At 39.8% G+C, this 13,743-nt stretch overlaps 1 protein-coding gene across 2 annotated transcripts in view; it reads left to right on the top strand.

Moving 5' to 3' along the window:
• Positions 1-13,743, top strand: part of plcb1l (phospholipase C beta 1-like) — a 186,982-nt gene that overhangs the window by 103,081 nt on the left and 70,158 nt on the right. For both annotated transcript variants that reach the window (XR_009784478.1, XM_061746295.1), the window contains exons 5-9: positions 58-137; positions 2,526-2,579; positions 7,093-7,168; positions 11,594-11,694; positions 13,122-13,288. Coding sequence is in view for 1 of the 2 variants with exons in the window: in XM_061746295.1 (XP_061602279.1) it covers positions 58-137; positions 2,526-2,579; positions 7,093-7,168; positions 11,594-11,694; positions 13,122-13,288 (478 nt within the window). In the remaining variant the exon portion in view is untranslated. The remainder of the gene's footprint in view (positions 1-57; positions 138-2,525; positions 2,580-7,092; positions 7,169-11,593; positions 11,695-13,121; positions 13,289-13,743) is intronic.

The raw sequence follows: 13,743 nt of genomic DNA, 5'->3' as shown, positions 1-13,743 counted from the left end.
GTCGTCCCGCCCGATCTTGACCCTGTGTGTGTTTGTGTTTGTGTCCGTCTACTCCAGGAATGGGCAGAAGAGCTGTTCAAGCTGGCATCCAACCTCCTGATGCAGAACATGTCCAAAGAGGCCAGCCTCGAAAAAGCGTAGGTTGTCCACACGTGCGCATAAAACACCGTGCAGGGCAAGTGCATGAGATGTAAATCCAGGAATCCACAGAGATAAACATGGAAATCAGGTCTGCCGGCACCACAAACGTGCCACTCACGGCAAAGGTCGCAGCAGGTGCACGTTGTACGTTACATAAACAGGAAGAGCAGAAAAGGCAAATGACACACCTCCTGTAAAAAAAAAAAAAAGGCTCTTTACTGAGCGTTTACACTACATAATAAAAGGATGACAGGTCTGTTTTCTCATGTTCCAGCCCGACATAAATCACCTCTCCAGCTTATCAATGGCTCTGCCGGCGTTGAGACTGCCTCTGGCCCTGTGGGATAACCGCGTCCAACGGCCCGACTGCGGCGCTGATCTGATTGATTTATTTCCCGAAGCGAATGGCTGAATGAAGCAACACGCAGAGAGACTTTAAATATGAATCTGAGATGCCGCTTTTTACAGAATACCCAGGGGTCTGCTTGGTGACAACTCCCGGCCGTCTGCTGTTTATCAGCAATGAGAAGCCATTAACTCGCACCCCCGAGGACGCTAATTGACTTATGAGACAATAAAAGTGGCCATCGACCACATAGCGCAGAGAGAGTTGAGCAACACTGAAGGCAGCGGGTTTCATGGTCATGGCGGCGGCGGCTGTGCGGCACTCAGACAGCCGCTCGCGTACAGATAAGACGGCGTTCCTCCCCGCTGCTGCTGCTGCGGCGAGAGCAGGCCTCATTCCTGAACTGATGTTGATGCTTCTCCGCATGTGGTGGCCCAGCTTCAGCGCCGAAGGCTGATGTGTTGGTTTTTTTTCTACGGACAGGGTGTAATTTCCCAGAGCAACAGGAAACTTGTTTTCAAATGGCTTCTTCCTAAAAGGTGTTCTCCCGTGATTATTATAACAGAAGTGACGATTTGATTACATTGCTCTCAGTCGCCATTAATCAGGACTCAATTGGATTACATGGGGGGGGCAATTATAATAATAAACACCTGAATTTGGAAGCGCCAGGTAGGAATGGGCGATATTTTACCGTTCACGCAAACCGTCAAAAAAATTCCCCACGGTAAGAATTTGTATCTCGCGGTAAAAACGATAAATTCCCGTCGATGACGTTTTTGTGTAAAGATGATTTATGGTTCTGCGTTAAATCCACGCACAACGTACGTGAAGGAAGAAATGAGCCAGAAAGAAAGAAAGAAAGAAAGAAAGAAAGAAAGAAAGAAAGAAAGAAAGAAAGAAAGAAAGAAAGAAAGAAAGAAAGAAAGAAAGAAAGAAAGAAAGAAAGAAAGAAAGAAAGAAAGAAAGAAAGAAAGAAAGAAAGAAAGAAAGAAAGAAAGAAAGAAAGAAAGAAAGAAAGAAAGAAAGAAAGAAAGAAAGAAAGAAAGAAAGAAAGAAATGAGCCAGAAAGAAAGAAAGAAAGAAATGAGCCAGAAAGAAAGAAAGAAAGAAATGAGCCAGAAAGAAAGAAAGAAAGAAATGAGCCAGAAAGAAAGAAAGAAAGAAAGGAGCCTGAAAGAAAGAAAGAAAGGAGCCTGAAAGAAAGAAATAAATGAGCCTGAAAGAAAGAAAGAAAGAAAGAAAGAAAGATAAATTCCGGTTGATGAGTTTTTTGTGTAACAAACATGGCGGATGTAATAGATTTATAGTTATAAAGGTGGAGTTGAATTGGTATTTTTTTTATCATAATTTTTATCGTTATCGCCCATCCCTGGCGCCAGGTACAGTGGAAACTGCTTTCCCTCTCCCGCCTTCTCACGAGGAATGACCTCGACACTTATCCGGCATAAAAACACCTGTTTTTGTTCATTTTTGACATTTTTGTTCATGTCTTTTTAAGCATCATACCTCGCATAGCTGCTCTGGTCATTTTTGAGAAAAAATGTTAAGAGACAAAAACCTGCGTGCCCCTCCTTTAACCATGAAAGTCGTCTGTGACTTTGGCCGTGGCCGCCAGCCCGCCCTACGAAGTGGACACTGTAATGTAATGTAATTATTAGCCAGCAGCCACTTAAAGCTCGGCCTGTAATGATAGCTCCTGTTCCAGCGGAGCTATTTATAGCTCAGGTTGCGCTGTCCGTGCCGCTGCCGCTGCTGCTGCTGCTGCTGCCGCTGCTGCTGCTGCTGCATGGCTCTGCAATGCCAACACTCCAGACTGCCAGGGATTGACCTCAGTTTTAACCCACCGCGTAAACACAGACAGACATGGTATGCACAAAGAACTCTGCACACGCAGTCAATGACGAGATGTTTGCATGCGAGTGCATGGATCATGGAGACACAAAGGCACATGCACAAAGATCAATCCGTCAGGAATGATACACAGAGAAACTGCTTTTACTGTACGTGTTTGAGACGTGTTCTCTGTCCACTGCAGCTACACTCGGCTCAAGTTGCAGCTCAACCCCGAGGGACGGATCCCTGTCAAGAAGTAAGTCTTTCTGACTCAACCCTCCACTCTTTTGATCGCTGCGTAGCTCCCGCCACCATTTCCCTTTACGCGTAGCATCTATGCGCTTCAGCTCACACACATGTGTCTCTTTTATGTGAGAATAAATTATCCCTGGCCTAACCCTCTGCCATTGCAGAGACCTTTCTTTTTATTATCTCACAGTTGTCCTGTGATCATCTTCAGAGGTGTCAAGTAACGAAGTACAAATACTTTGTTACCTTACTTAAGTAGAAATTTTGGTTATCTTTACTTCACTGGAGTAATTATTTTTCAGACGACTTTTTACTTTTACTCCTTACATTTTCACCCAATTATCTGTACTTTTTACTCCTTACATTTTAAAAACAGCCTTGTTACTCTATTTCATTTCGGCCTTTAAAAAAAAATATCCAGTTAAATTGCTCCATCCGGATAGAGTGAATTTGGTTGTGGTTGTTTCAGATGTTCTTGTCCAGTTTTGTTCTTACATCCGTTCCCTCAGATTCCTGCAACTAAACTTGGATGTACATTCCAATAAAGGTTAGGATAAATGATAACATGCCTCTGAAGTTTGACTTTTTGCACCATTACAATACTTATAGGCAACTAGTCATCATATCTTCTGCTCTCTGAAACACATGTTAATGCTCAATAGTACACATTTATGGTTCTTTAATATATTTGCATTATACTAAGATGCATTCATTTTCAATCGCTTTTGTCTTTAATGGCTTTTTCCCCCTTACATTACTTTTACTTTTATACTTAAAGTAGTTTTGAAACCAGTACTTTTATACTTTTACTTGAGTAAAAAATTTGAGTTGATACTTCAACTTCTACAGGAGTATTTTTAAACTCTAGTATCTATACTTCTACCTGAGTAATGAATGTGAATACCTTTGACACCTCTGATCATCTTTATTCCTCATAAGTGTTTTGGCACGTGCATGTGTTTGACTTATGCAAGAATGTTCTTCAGTGGATTTCAATTAAGTGAAATGGAGTTTGGCTCATTTGGGAATTTGTCATCAGCTCATTGAAAATCCACCTGTCTCCACCTCCATTACTCATGTTTAGCTTCCAGGAAGGCAGGCGGCGGCGAACGCCTGCGATAACCTCCCTGAGAGCCGCAGAGGGAAGCGGTGGGTGTCAAAACAAAGAGGCAGCGATGCACTCGCTGCTGCTTAGGGAATTAACCTCCTCGCTGAGAGGACATGTCTGCTTGACTAATGTCAGCTCGACACGGTTCTCCCCCGCCGAGCCTACTCACAGCCTGCTCACAGACTCGCATGGACGTACCTCAGCAAAAAATGAGGCAGACTATGGAAATGAAAGCATTCCTAAACAATCCTGCAGTGGCTGGAAGGGAGTGGAGTTCGTAGTAAATCACATTTATTGTCTATATACACAACAATAAAACGAAAGACAAAGGGCGGACCACACAGATGAGCACTGCGGGATACTGTACATGCTGCTCATGCCATAGTTTTACCGTTGTTTGTTAATATACGTAAAAGTCTGCAGCTGCTGAGATTGGGTTTGTGGTGACGTGTGCTGATTACTGTTACATGAGAACAATAAGAGATGATACCATTGTGGGTGCGGGTTTTCAGCTTGATTTCTGGAGCTCAGACATGGTATGATTCAGTGGAAGTAGTTCTGCCCTTTTCTTTTTGTGCTATTGTCATAAAAATGTGTTTAATTTACTTACACGCAGAGGTGGGTAGAGTAGCCAAAAATTGTACTCAAGTAAAAGTACTGTTACTTCAGAATAATATGACCCAAGTAGAAGTAAAAAGTAGTCATCCAAATAATTACTTGAGTAAAAGTAAAAAAGTACTTGGTGAAAAAACTACTCAAGTACTGAGTAACTGAGTCTGATTTATTTTTTTAACACAACCATTCAAACAGACAAAAGTACAAAATAATCATTTTCAGGCAAATTAAATCAATAAAATTTTAAATGAATAAAAAATAGCTTAAATTAAAATAATCTTAAAGTAAATTCAAGTACCTTAATAAATAAATAAAATAATAACAGAATAAAAAAAATAAATTAAGCACAAGTAGCACAAAATTTCAAGCCTTTGTACTTTTCTTTTTTTAACCAGGCAGAACTAGAACAAGCCCATGAACTCATAAAAAACTCTGTGTGTGTTTGAGTCTGTGTAAATGTGACAAAACATGCAAAAACAAACATTTTTCCCAAAGAATCACCCAGTGATGTCATGAGATTGACATGTACGTGGATAAAAGGGATAAAAGAAAAGTAACAGCTCAACGTAGTCTAATGTAGCGGCGTAAGAGTAACAGTTTATTCACAAATCTACTCAAGTAAAAGTAAAAAGTATAGTGATTCAAAACTACTCCTAAAAGTACAACATTTCCCAAAACTTACTCAAGTAAATGTAACTCGTTACTACCCACCTCTGCTTACACAGCATCTTTGTAACATTTTCCAGTTAGACAACTCTTACCCTGATGACTTCAGATGCTTCATTAGCGATAAAGCTCTGGGCTGTGGTGTCTAGGTGTCAGTCTAATCGTGAGGAACGGGAGATTTTAAGAGCGGCGGGGAGTTTGGCGGCTGAGAGACAACACAAGGTGTGGGAGAGATGGGATCTTTGAACAGACCGATGAGTGAGGCGGAGTAGCTGGAGTAAACCACTCAGAGGGGTGAGAGCGAGCAAAAACCCTGCTCGAGATGCCTGCCTGAACTCGCTCCCAACTTCTGAACATACGTAAATGCTTGAATATTCAAGCAGAATTATTAAGCGTAATGAGTATCATTTTTATTATTGTTAGGTGTTATTTTATACCAAAAGAAATCTACTGTATTTTCTGGACTATAAGCCGCTACTTTTTTCATAGGTTTTCAACCATGCGGCTTATACAAAGGTGCAGCTATTCTCTGGATTTTTCTTCCACCGCTCGGGGCGCTCTAATTGGAATTAGAATCAAAACTAAGACAAAATAAATGCAAAGAAGAATACGCTACTTCTTCTTTAGCAGATAGAAGTAGGTAGAAGCAGATTCCAAACAGATAAATAAATACAGGTTATTTTCTCTTGGTTTCTGTCCCGTTTTAATCAGCAAAGTTGCTGCCGTGTTAAAAGACACGGTTAGGAAAGGATCTATTTAGGTACAAACATGTACATCATTTACAGTTCAAAATCGTTCAAAATCTAACAACATAAATATCTGCGGTTTGCATATCTTTTTTTTTTTTTAAATAGAGGGGATGCGGCTTGTATGCAGGTGCGGCTTGTATATCTTTTTTTTATCATTTTTTAAAAAATAGAGCGGATGCGGTTTATATGCAGGTGCGGCTTATAGTCCAGAAAATACGGTACTTACTTGCACTGTTATCTCATCATGGCTGTCTCTTTTTCGTGATTTCGTGGGCAAACAGTATTCAGGAACAAGACTGATTAGTTCGTGACCATGAGTTGATCTCGTCCCGGAGTCGAGATAGAGCTTTTTTGCAGCCAATCATATTACAGCTTAGATTCCTCATCCAGTCTCCCATTGACAACTGTAAAGACTCAATCAGATGCTTCGGACCCCGGGCCGCCCGGTTGAAGAGAAAATTCAAACCATTTGCTGCTCAAAAATGAAGGAGAATTGAGTGACTTTAATTTTGGTGATGTCGGGAGATAAGTATTTTCAGTGGAAGTAGAGGACGTAAACGTCCTGCAGGCCTAAGCATCGATGGGTCTCGGGCTGGGAACGTGGAGGAGTTTGTCGAACATAAGCCATTGAGTGAGCAGATTTGTTACTTGCATATAAGTTTTTTCCCCAACAACTGCTGAACAGAACATACAGTAGCCTCTCTTGTCTCGCCCACCCAGTCACAAGGCTGATCATTATCAAATATTATTTACTTTTCATCAAAACCACTTTTTAACTTTTGCTTCCTGTTGTTTTCCTCCCACTGAGCTCTGCACATCTTTTGACTCCTGCTATCTAATGCTATGTTTTTTTTAAAAGAAAGATTGTTGTGTATTTTCTGCCCGTTTATGATGCAAAACAACTAGTGGCTGCGTTGCTATAGTAACCCCTTCTAGTCCCCATGAAATGTCTGGCTAAAACAAATAGTCGGCGATGGAATGTCAAAAATATTTTCTCATTTGTCTCATGTGCCCATCAGAGTTCAGCAGACAGACACCACAAAGAAATAAGTCATTTCCAAATCTGAATCCAATCAGTCGTCATTAGAAAGCCGGTTTAATTGAACAGAATCAGAAATGAGGTTTTGTAGAGTCCAACATTCATATATGCAGAACTTATTGACCGGCTGTTAGACTTCATTAACTTCTTCTACCTCTGCATGCTTCATAACATGTTTTCAATTTTCAGACTGGCATTATTATGGCCTACTTTTTAATCGCCCTCTTTTAATTGTTTTTAGCATTCTTTTCTAGTGTTTCATTTTTGGTTTTGCTCTTCTTTGCTTCTCTCCATCGTGTTTTCTGTTTTTACTCACAAGAATGTGTGTTTTGTCCCTCCACAGTATCTTCAGGATGTTCTCGGCAGATAGGAAGCGAGTGGAGACAGCACTGGAAAACTGTAACCTCCCTTCTGGCAGAGTAAGACAACAAAATTCTGGCGGTCCCTCTTTCTTTCTTTTTTTAATTTATAAATATCTATTCCCGTCTCCTCGTATTTCCTCTGTCTCCAAACCGTCTTCCGTGTGTGTTCCTCTTCTCTATCTCTTGCTTACTATCTTAGTCTAAAATTGCTTTCATCTTCTACATACGTCCATCAGTCTGTCTGTTCACCATCTGGCCCGTCGTCTATTCTCCCGAAGCAGCAGCTGACTCCTGCCTTGCTCGTTTGTTTGGAGTCGTGCTCTCTGGAAGTCTGCGTGGCTTCCCACTCAGAACTCACTGGGTCTTTGTTGCAGTGAAGCCAACAGACCAAGTCAGTGTAATAAAGGTGACACATGTGGTTTAATCTCCCCTTCATTCAAGCTGCCCCCTCATACCAAGAAGTGAAAACAGTCCAATAACATTTTATCAGACTTCTCTGAGTTCAGCAGCGATCATCTAACGCAGTGGTTCCCAACCTTTTTTCTTTGGAGCCCCCCCTACTTGTGTCTAAGACCAGCCGGGCCCCCCGACCCGAACGTACTAGCACCAAAATAGTCTTTAATTGAAAAAATTAACATTAATTATGTTTTTTTGATACATTTCTCTTTGGTTTACTCTGTATACATATGACTTTGTTTTTCTCCAATGTCACCAATGTATAAAATACGCACAAAAGAACATAAAAGGACATAAAAATATTTCTAAAAAATGTCTCTTTTAATATGAGACCAATATTTTTTTACATTTTTCCTTTAACAACCTGTCGGAGTAGATTAAATGTTGAGTAATGATATAATAATAAGGAATGGAATCATTTCCTGTGTTTGTCACCAGTGTATAAAAAACACAAAAAATATTCAAGACATTCATAAATTATTCCTAACAATGTCTTATGAATGACTCATTCGCAAATATATTTTTTACAACTGCATAATTTCAAAGCAGACAAAGTTTCGCGCCCCTCCAGAGGTCTCTGGCGCCCCCCAAGGGGGGCCCGGACCCCAGGTTGGGAGACACTGATCTAACGTCCCTGGAAGTGGGTAAAATGTTGTTTAATGAAGTTCTGGACAGATACTGAAAAATAAAGACATAAAGGAGGGCATGTACGTAATTTTTATAATGAAAACCGTATGTATAAAAATACAGTGAACACACACACATACAGAGCAGGCTGTACGTAATTAGCACCAGGAAAAACGGCGAGGGACGGAAAAAACTGTATGAAGATCTTTTGGGATTTGCTGTTATTCCATTGCGCAAGTAATTACAGCTAAATGGTATCGCCGCTAATCCCTCAAACGCACACATACACACCCACAGGCCAAATCCCATCCACAACTCTGTTCACGGCAAGGTCTTTTGATTGACTCAGTGAGTTTCAGCAGGGCTTGACCCGCGTCTCCCTCCCTAAGCGCATCCTTCCTCACCTCCCTTTCTCCCAGTCCTTTCTAATACTCCGTGGTTCTGCTCTGTTTCCTGCTGGCATGGTGTTATTTCCTGCTGCTGAGAGCAGCGTGTCTTTATCATACCTGTTTGGCTCCGATAGCGCCGCGAGGAGCTCGCTCTGCAGGTGCAGACTGCAAGCAGTTCTGTTAATTATTTGCTTTTATAAGATGGCTGTGATGACAGAGGGTGGTCTGCCATCGAAATTCCCGTGAATGAACCAAAATTATGTTACTTTTAGACCCATAAATTACTTTGATTCATGGGTTTAATTGAACCCATTGCCGCCAGTCGCTTCTGACTCTCGCAGGTGTTTCTACTGCCGCCTCCTCCCTTCTTACCCACTCAACCTCCCAAACCTTTAGTTTCTTCCTAAATTCTGTTTCTAAAAGATATGGCTCTGGACTCTCTGAGCTGAAGTAATCATCACCATCTGATGATTGCACGTTGAAAAAACGCTGCAGTAGTAGGCAATCACAGTGGCTGCTGCAGGCGGTCACTGTGTCCAGGTCCCAGCACTGGCCTGAATGAGAGCATGCTGTAATGCTTGTATGCACTCGTGTAGATAGTCGTGTACTTATGTAGCACAAGTCGATGTTTGGAAGTTTATTTTGCCACTTCGGCTGGGTGAAACGATCCTTTTCCAGTGACCATGCTAAGCTAGGTTAGTGGGGGATTTGTCATACTGTGCTACTGCATGAGAAGAGAAAAGTAGATACACTCTTTCAAAACATTGATGGTAGATTGAATTCAAACTGATTTAACATTAAAAAAAACCTGGTGTAATGTTCACAGAAATGTTCATATGTATAGTATAGTAACAGGGCTTTTTTTTGTTCTGCAGAAGAGTTTTATTATACTGTAGGTTGTTTTTTTTGTTTTTTTTTTACCCAATAGAATCTCAAAATGATCAAACTTCTTATAGATTTTCATGTTTACTGGATTTGTGGCATGAGATCGTTAACATTTTACATGAAGGTGTAATACTGTATTTTTACCTTGTTTATCTATTTGTTTTTACCCTAAATTAAGTGGCCAATTAAGATTTTAAAAACTAAAAAAAGCCTTTCAGATAAATTTATTATAAATGTATTATATTTAAACTATGTATGTGTGAGTACTTGGGGATTGTTACGGTTGTGAAGTGTCAGGGAAAGGTGCGAGTACTGTAACTGCAGAAGCATTTAGACAAATCAAGTGTAAATCTGACGCCTGGTATTATCTTGTCCCAATATGTTGCAGAAGTACAACCTGTAATTATAAATGTAGGATATGAAATGTCCTACTCTGAACACTTTTGGTCCAGCACTAGCTGCCCAGCTCTTGACATCTGAGTGTTTCCAGTAACTGGACCCTGCCCCCCAGAGCCAATCACAGACAGGGGGATAACTGTAATAATTTGGGATGACTGTAGAGAGGAGCTTACTCTTGGTGTTTTGGTAATGTTTTGTCTCAAACATCAGCAATACATAATAGGAGTGTAACAATATATCGTGCCACGAAATTTCGCGATACAAAAACTTCACGAAACGCGTCGTGGAGGTGACAAAGTGTATCGCGATATTGGGTTATTAATCCATTGTGTTGACTAGAAACGCGCATCCGACCACAGGTGACGACCGCGCCTCGACTTGCGGACCAAAGTCTTACTACGCTCTAGAAACTAGTACCGTTTTGCAGTCCCGTTTTGAGCTCTGAACCTTTACTTATGTAAGGCTGGTGTAGAGTTAAGCCTTACCTTATTAAATTAAACCTTTTTCGGGTCGTGAGTAGATAAACACGGGGACAACTTCTGCTGAGTTCCAGTGTACTTTACTGTCCGCTCAACAGCGTAGGATTTAAGAACATCAACACAGCAGCTAGTGCTGTATCACTCCGCCCAATCTAAAACATACTAAGCACTACAGATAAACTGACTAGTGTAATTATAGTCCCAAAATAACCTTCTTAACAAAAATAAATCTCCTCTTACACTTATAAGGTGAGCATGAATCAATCTTTTTTATGATGTAAAATTGTATGTATTTATTTACTTTTATTTATTTATTTAATTTTAGTTGTTAAATTTCTGGAAAAGAAAAAAGTCAAATCATACATGAGAGAAACTATTCAGTTTGTGGTAAAATATTTGTACTTGTATGAAACTGAAGATGCATAAAGCAAACCTGACATTTACTTTTAGTTGAGTTTGTGGAAAATGGTTGGCCTGGCTTTCTCTTTAAAACTTAAACCGTTATAAAGCATTACAAACTGTAACAATAGGGCAAACGTACAGCATTGTTTTGTACTTTGTGTCTTTCAAATAAAAGACAATTTTTTCCAGTCACATGTTCCTCATTCAAGGTTGTTAAAAAAATACTTCTATAATATCGTATCGTTATCGTGACCTCAATATCGTGTATCGTACCGTATCGTGAGATTAGTGTATCGTTACACCCCTAATACATAATGTAATCCAGAAATCACTTACCCTGTCTTTAAAATCCGAGTAATGTAGATAAAGAATACCAAAATGTTGTATTTTTTTGTTTTGTTTCTTTAAAAAAGCTTTAATATAACACAATTGCCTCACAATAACTCTGCAAACCCCCTGTCAAAGAAAGAGAAAAACGTCCTTTTTTTAATTTTCATGTTTTCACATCAATAACATGCTTGAGTGAAAAAAAATAATTGTGTTTATTCATCAATAAAATTATTTCACACTGATCCACTGTGGCTAATAACTGTGCATGGGGTGTAGCGTCTGTGAATCACACTGAAACAGGATCAGATCATTTTAGTTAACATTCAGTTTAGCCTTTTCCCAAAGCACTTCCGAAATGGAAAGCAGTATTTTTTTTATTACAATGTGCCTCTAAATTCCATATTGATGGTTTGTATAGCGTTGTCTAAGCCCACAAGCGTTTCTGTATGTCGTGGGGAGGATTTCCTTAGCAGACATGTATGATTTCTATAACCATTTTGCTGTTCCATCTACAGAGTGACTCCTTCCCTCCAGAGGACTTTACTCCAGAGGTTTACAGCATGTTCCTGAACAACATCTGCCCTCGACCTGAGCTGGACAACATCTTCTCTGAAGTGTAAGCACATTATTAGTAACAATTCCCACTTGAAAATATTATTTGTGCTTTTTTTTCCTTTTCCAACAATCTGTTGCTGTTTTCAGTCAGTATCTCGATGATGGCTGCAAGCTGTGCTGCTGCAGCACTGCAGCTTTGAGCAACCTGTTCTTTACCCATTAAAGCCATCGTAAAAAGTTATTTAGTGCAAAGATTGTGTGGTAATAGCCCCGGTTAGGACTTCTGGAGCTTTGCTGTTTTTAGGCTCATACTGCAGAAGCAGAACGGTATGGAGCTAGAACAGTCTCATAATTGACAAATGCACAGGACAAGTTTTACAAATGCACAGACCGATTTGCAAATGCACACACCGTTTCACACATGCACAGAATAATTCACACGTACGTAGGACAAGATATACAAATGTATTTTTGATGCACACACAAATATAACCTGATTTACGTTTTTTTGTCTGTGAGCTGCGCTGGATTTGACTTTTGACAAACCATCTCCGATCGCGCTGTTTTCTTTACTGGGATCACAAGAAAAGCAGAACAGTGATCTCCTCTCCATCCTGTTTATTTATCTTTTATCTCCTGTTGCTGTTTATTTATCTTTATTCCTCCAACTTGAAATATTAATCGCTTTTCTAAGCGAACGGCGCTAACGCAGTTCAAACAGCAGGCGTATCCGCCCCTTTAATCTGATTGGTTTACGAGTAAGTCGTGTTTTATCCACTGCTCTGCGTCCCCCACGTGGGGTGCGCTCTTATGATTGGCTGAAACAAAGGAAGACATCTGATTGGTTGCAGATCCTTCCGTGTTAAAAAAACGTATTTGTGGATCGAGTCACGTCAGAGGAGTCTCAAAAGTCAAACGCAAATCCAGCGCAGCTCACAGACAAAAAAAAAAGTTTGTAAATCAGGTTATATTTGTGTGTGCATCAAAAATACATTTGTATATCTTTTCCTACGCACGTGTGAATTGTTCTGTGCATGTGTGAAATGGTGTGTGCATTTGAAAATCGGTCTGTGCCTTTGTAAAACTTGTCCTGTGCATTTGTGAATTATGAGACTGTTCTAGCTCCATAGAACGGTCCCTCCGTACTGAGAGACTCAGGCCAGCACAGCTGGTGCCCCATCACGTCATAAATCTACACTTTGATCACAGTTAAGTAAAACGGCATGAAAGCCAAGATGATATAGAGGAGAACAGCTATGAAAGACATTTTAATCAGATTTTATAATTTGCTCAACACCAAATGTAATCATTTGCTCCTTTACTGCGACTACTGTTCTCCCTCTCCAGATCTCTTTGTGCTTTAATTACAGCTCCTCCCCTCCGTGTTCTTCCTCTTGTTTCATTCTCAGATTTGCCTCTTCCTCTCTAACACTCATGTTTTCTCTCCACTTGTTGCCTCGGCTCCACCTCATCCCCACCTCTCTCCAGCGGGGCAAAGAGTCGACCGTACCTCTCGGTGGAGCAGATGACAGACTTCATCAACAACAAACAGCGAGACCCTCGTCTGAACGAGATCCTCTACCCTCCTCTCAAACCGGAGCAGGTTCAGCTGCTGGTGGACAAATATGAACCCAATACGTCACTGGCACAGAAAGGTCAGTACACTGTACACTGAAATACACACTTTTTTCGTATTATTATTATTATTATTATTATTATTATTATTATTATGATTATGATTATGATTATTATTATTATTTTTATTATTATTATTTTTTTTATTTACAAATAATTAAAAAACACAAATACAGATAATAAAATACAGATTGTAAAATGGGACTCCCCAGAAGCTACTGTAGCTTATGAATAGGGGCCCAGTTACACAGCAGTATATAAATTACACATATAATACATATACATACAGTATAATAACCTTATATCCTTATAACCTAAATAAGAAGAAGAAAAAAAAAAAAGAGATCTAGATAAAAATATATTCTTATAAAAATAATACATCAGGTATTGGTACATAAAAAAATTAAGAAGAAACATAATTTAATAACAATTTTTGTTTTAATCTTTTTTTTTAAATTGAGAGAGATCCAGACTC

Source organism: Cololabis saira, chromosome 18 (assembly GCF_033807715.1).
Source record: "Cololabis saira isolate AMF1-May2022 chromosome 18, fColSai1.1, whole genome shotgun sequence".
Lineage (NCBI taxonomy): Eukaryota > Metazoa > Chordata > Actinopteri > Beloniformes > Belonidae > Cololabis > Cololabis saira.
This window is presented reverse-complemented; position numbering and strand designations above follow the sequence as displayed.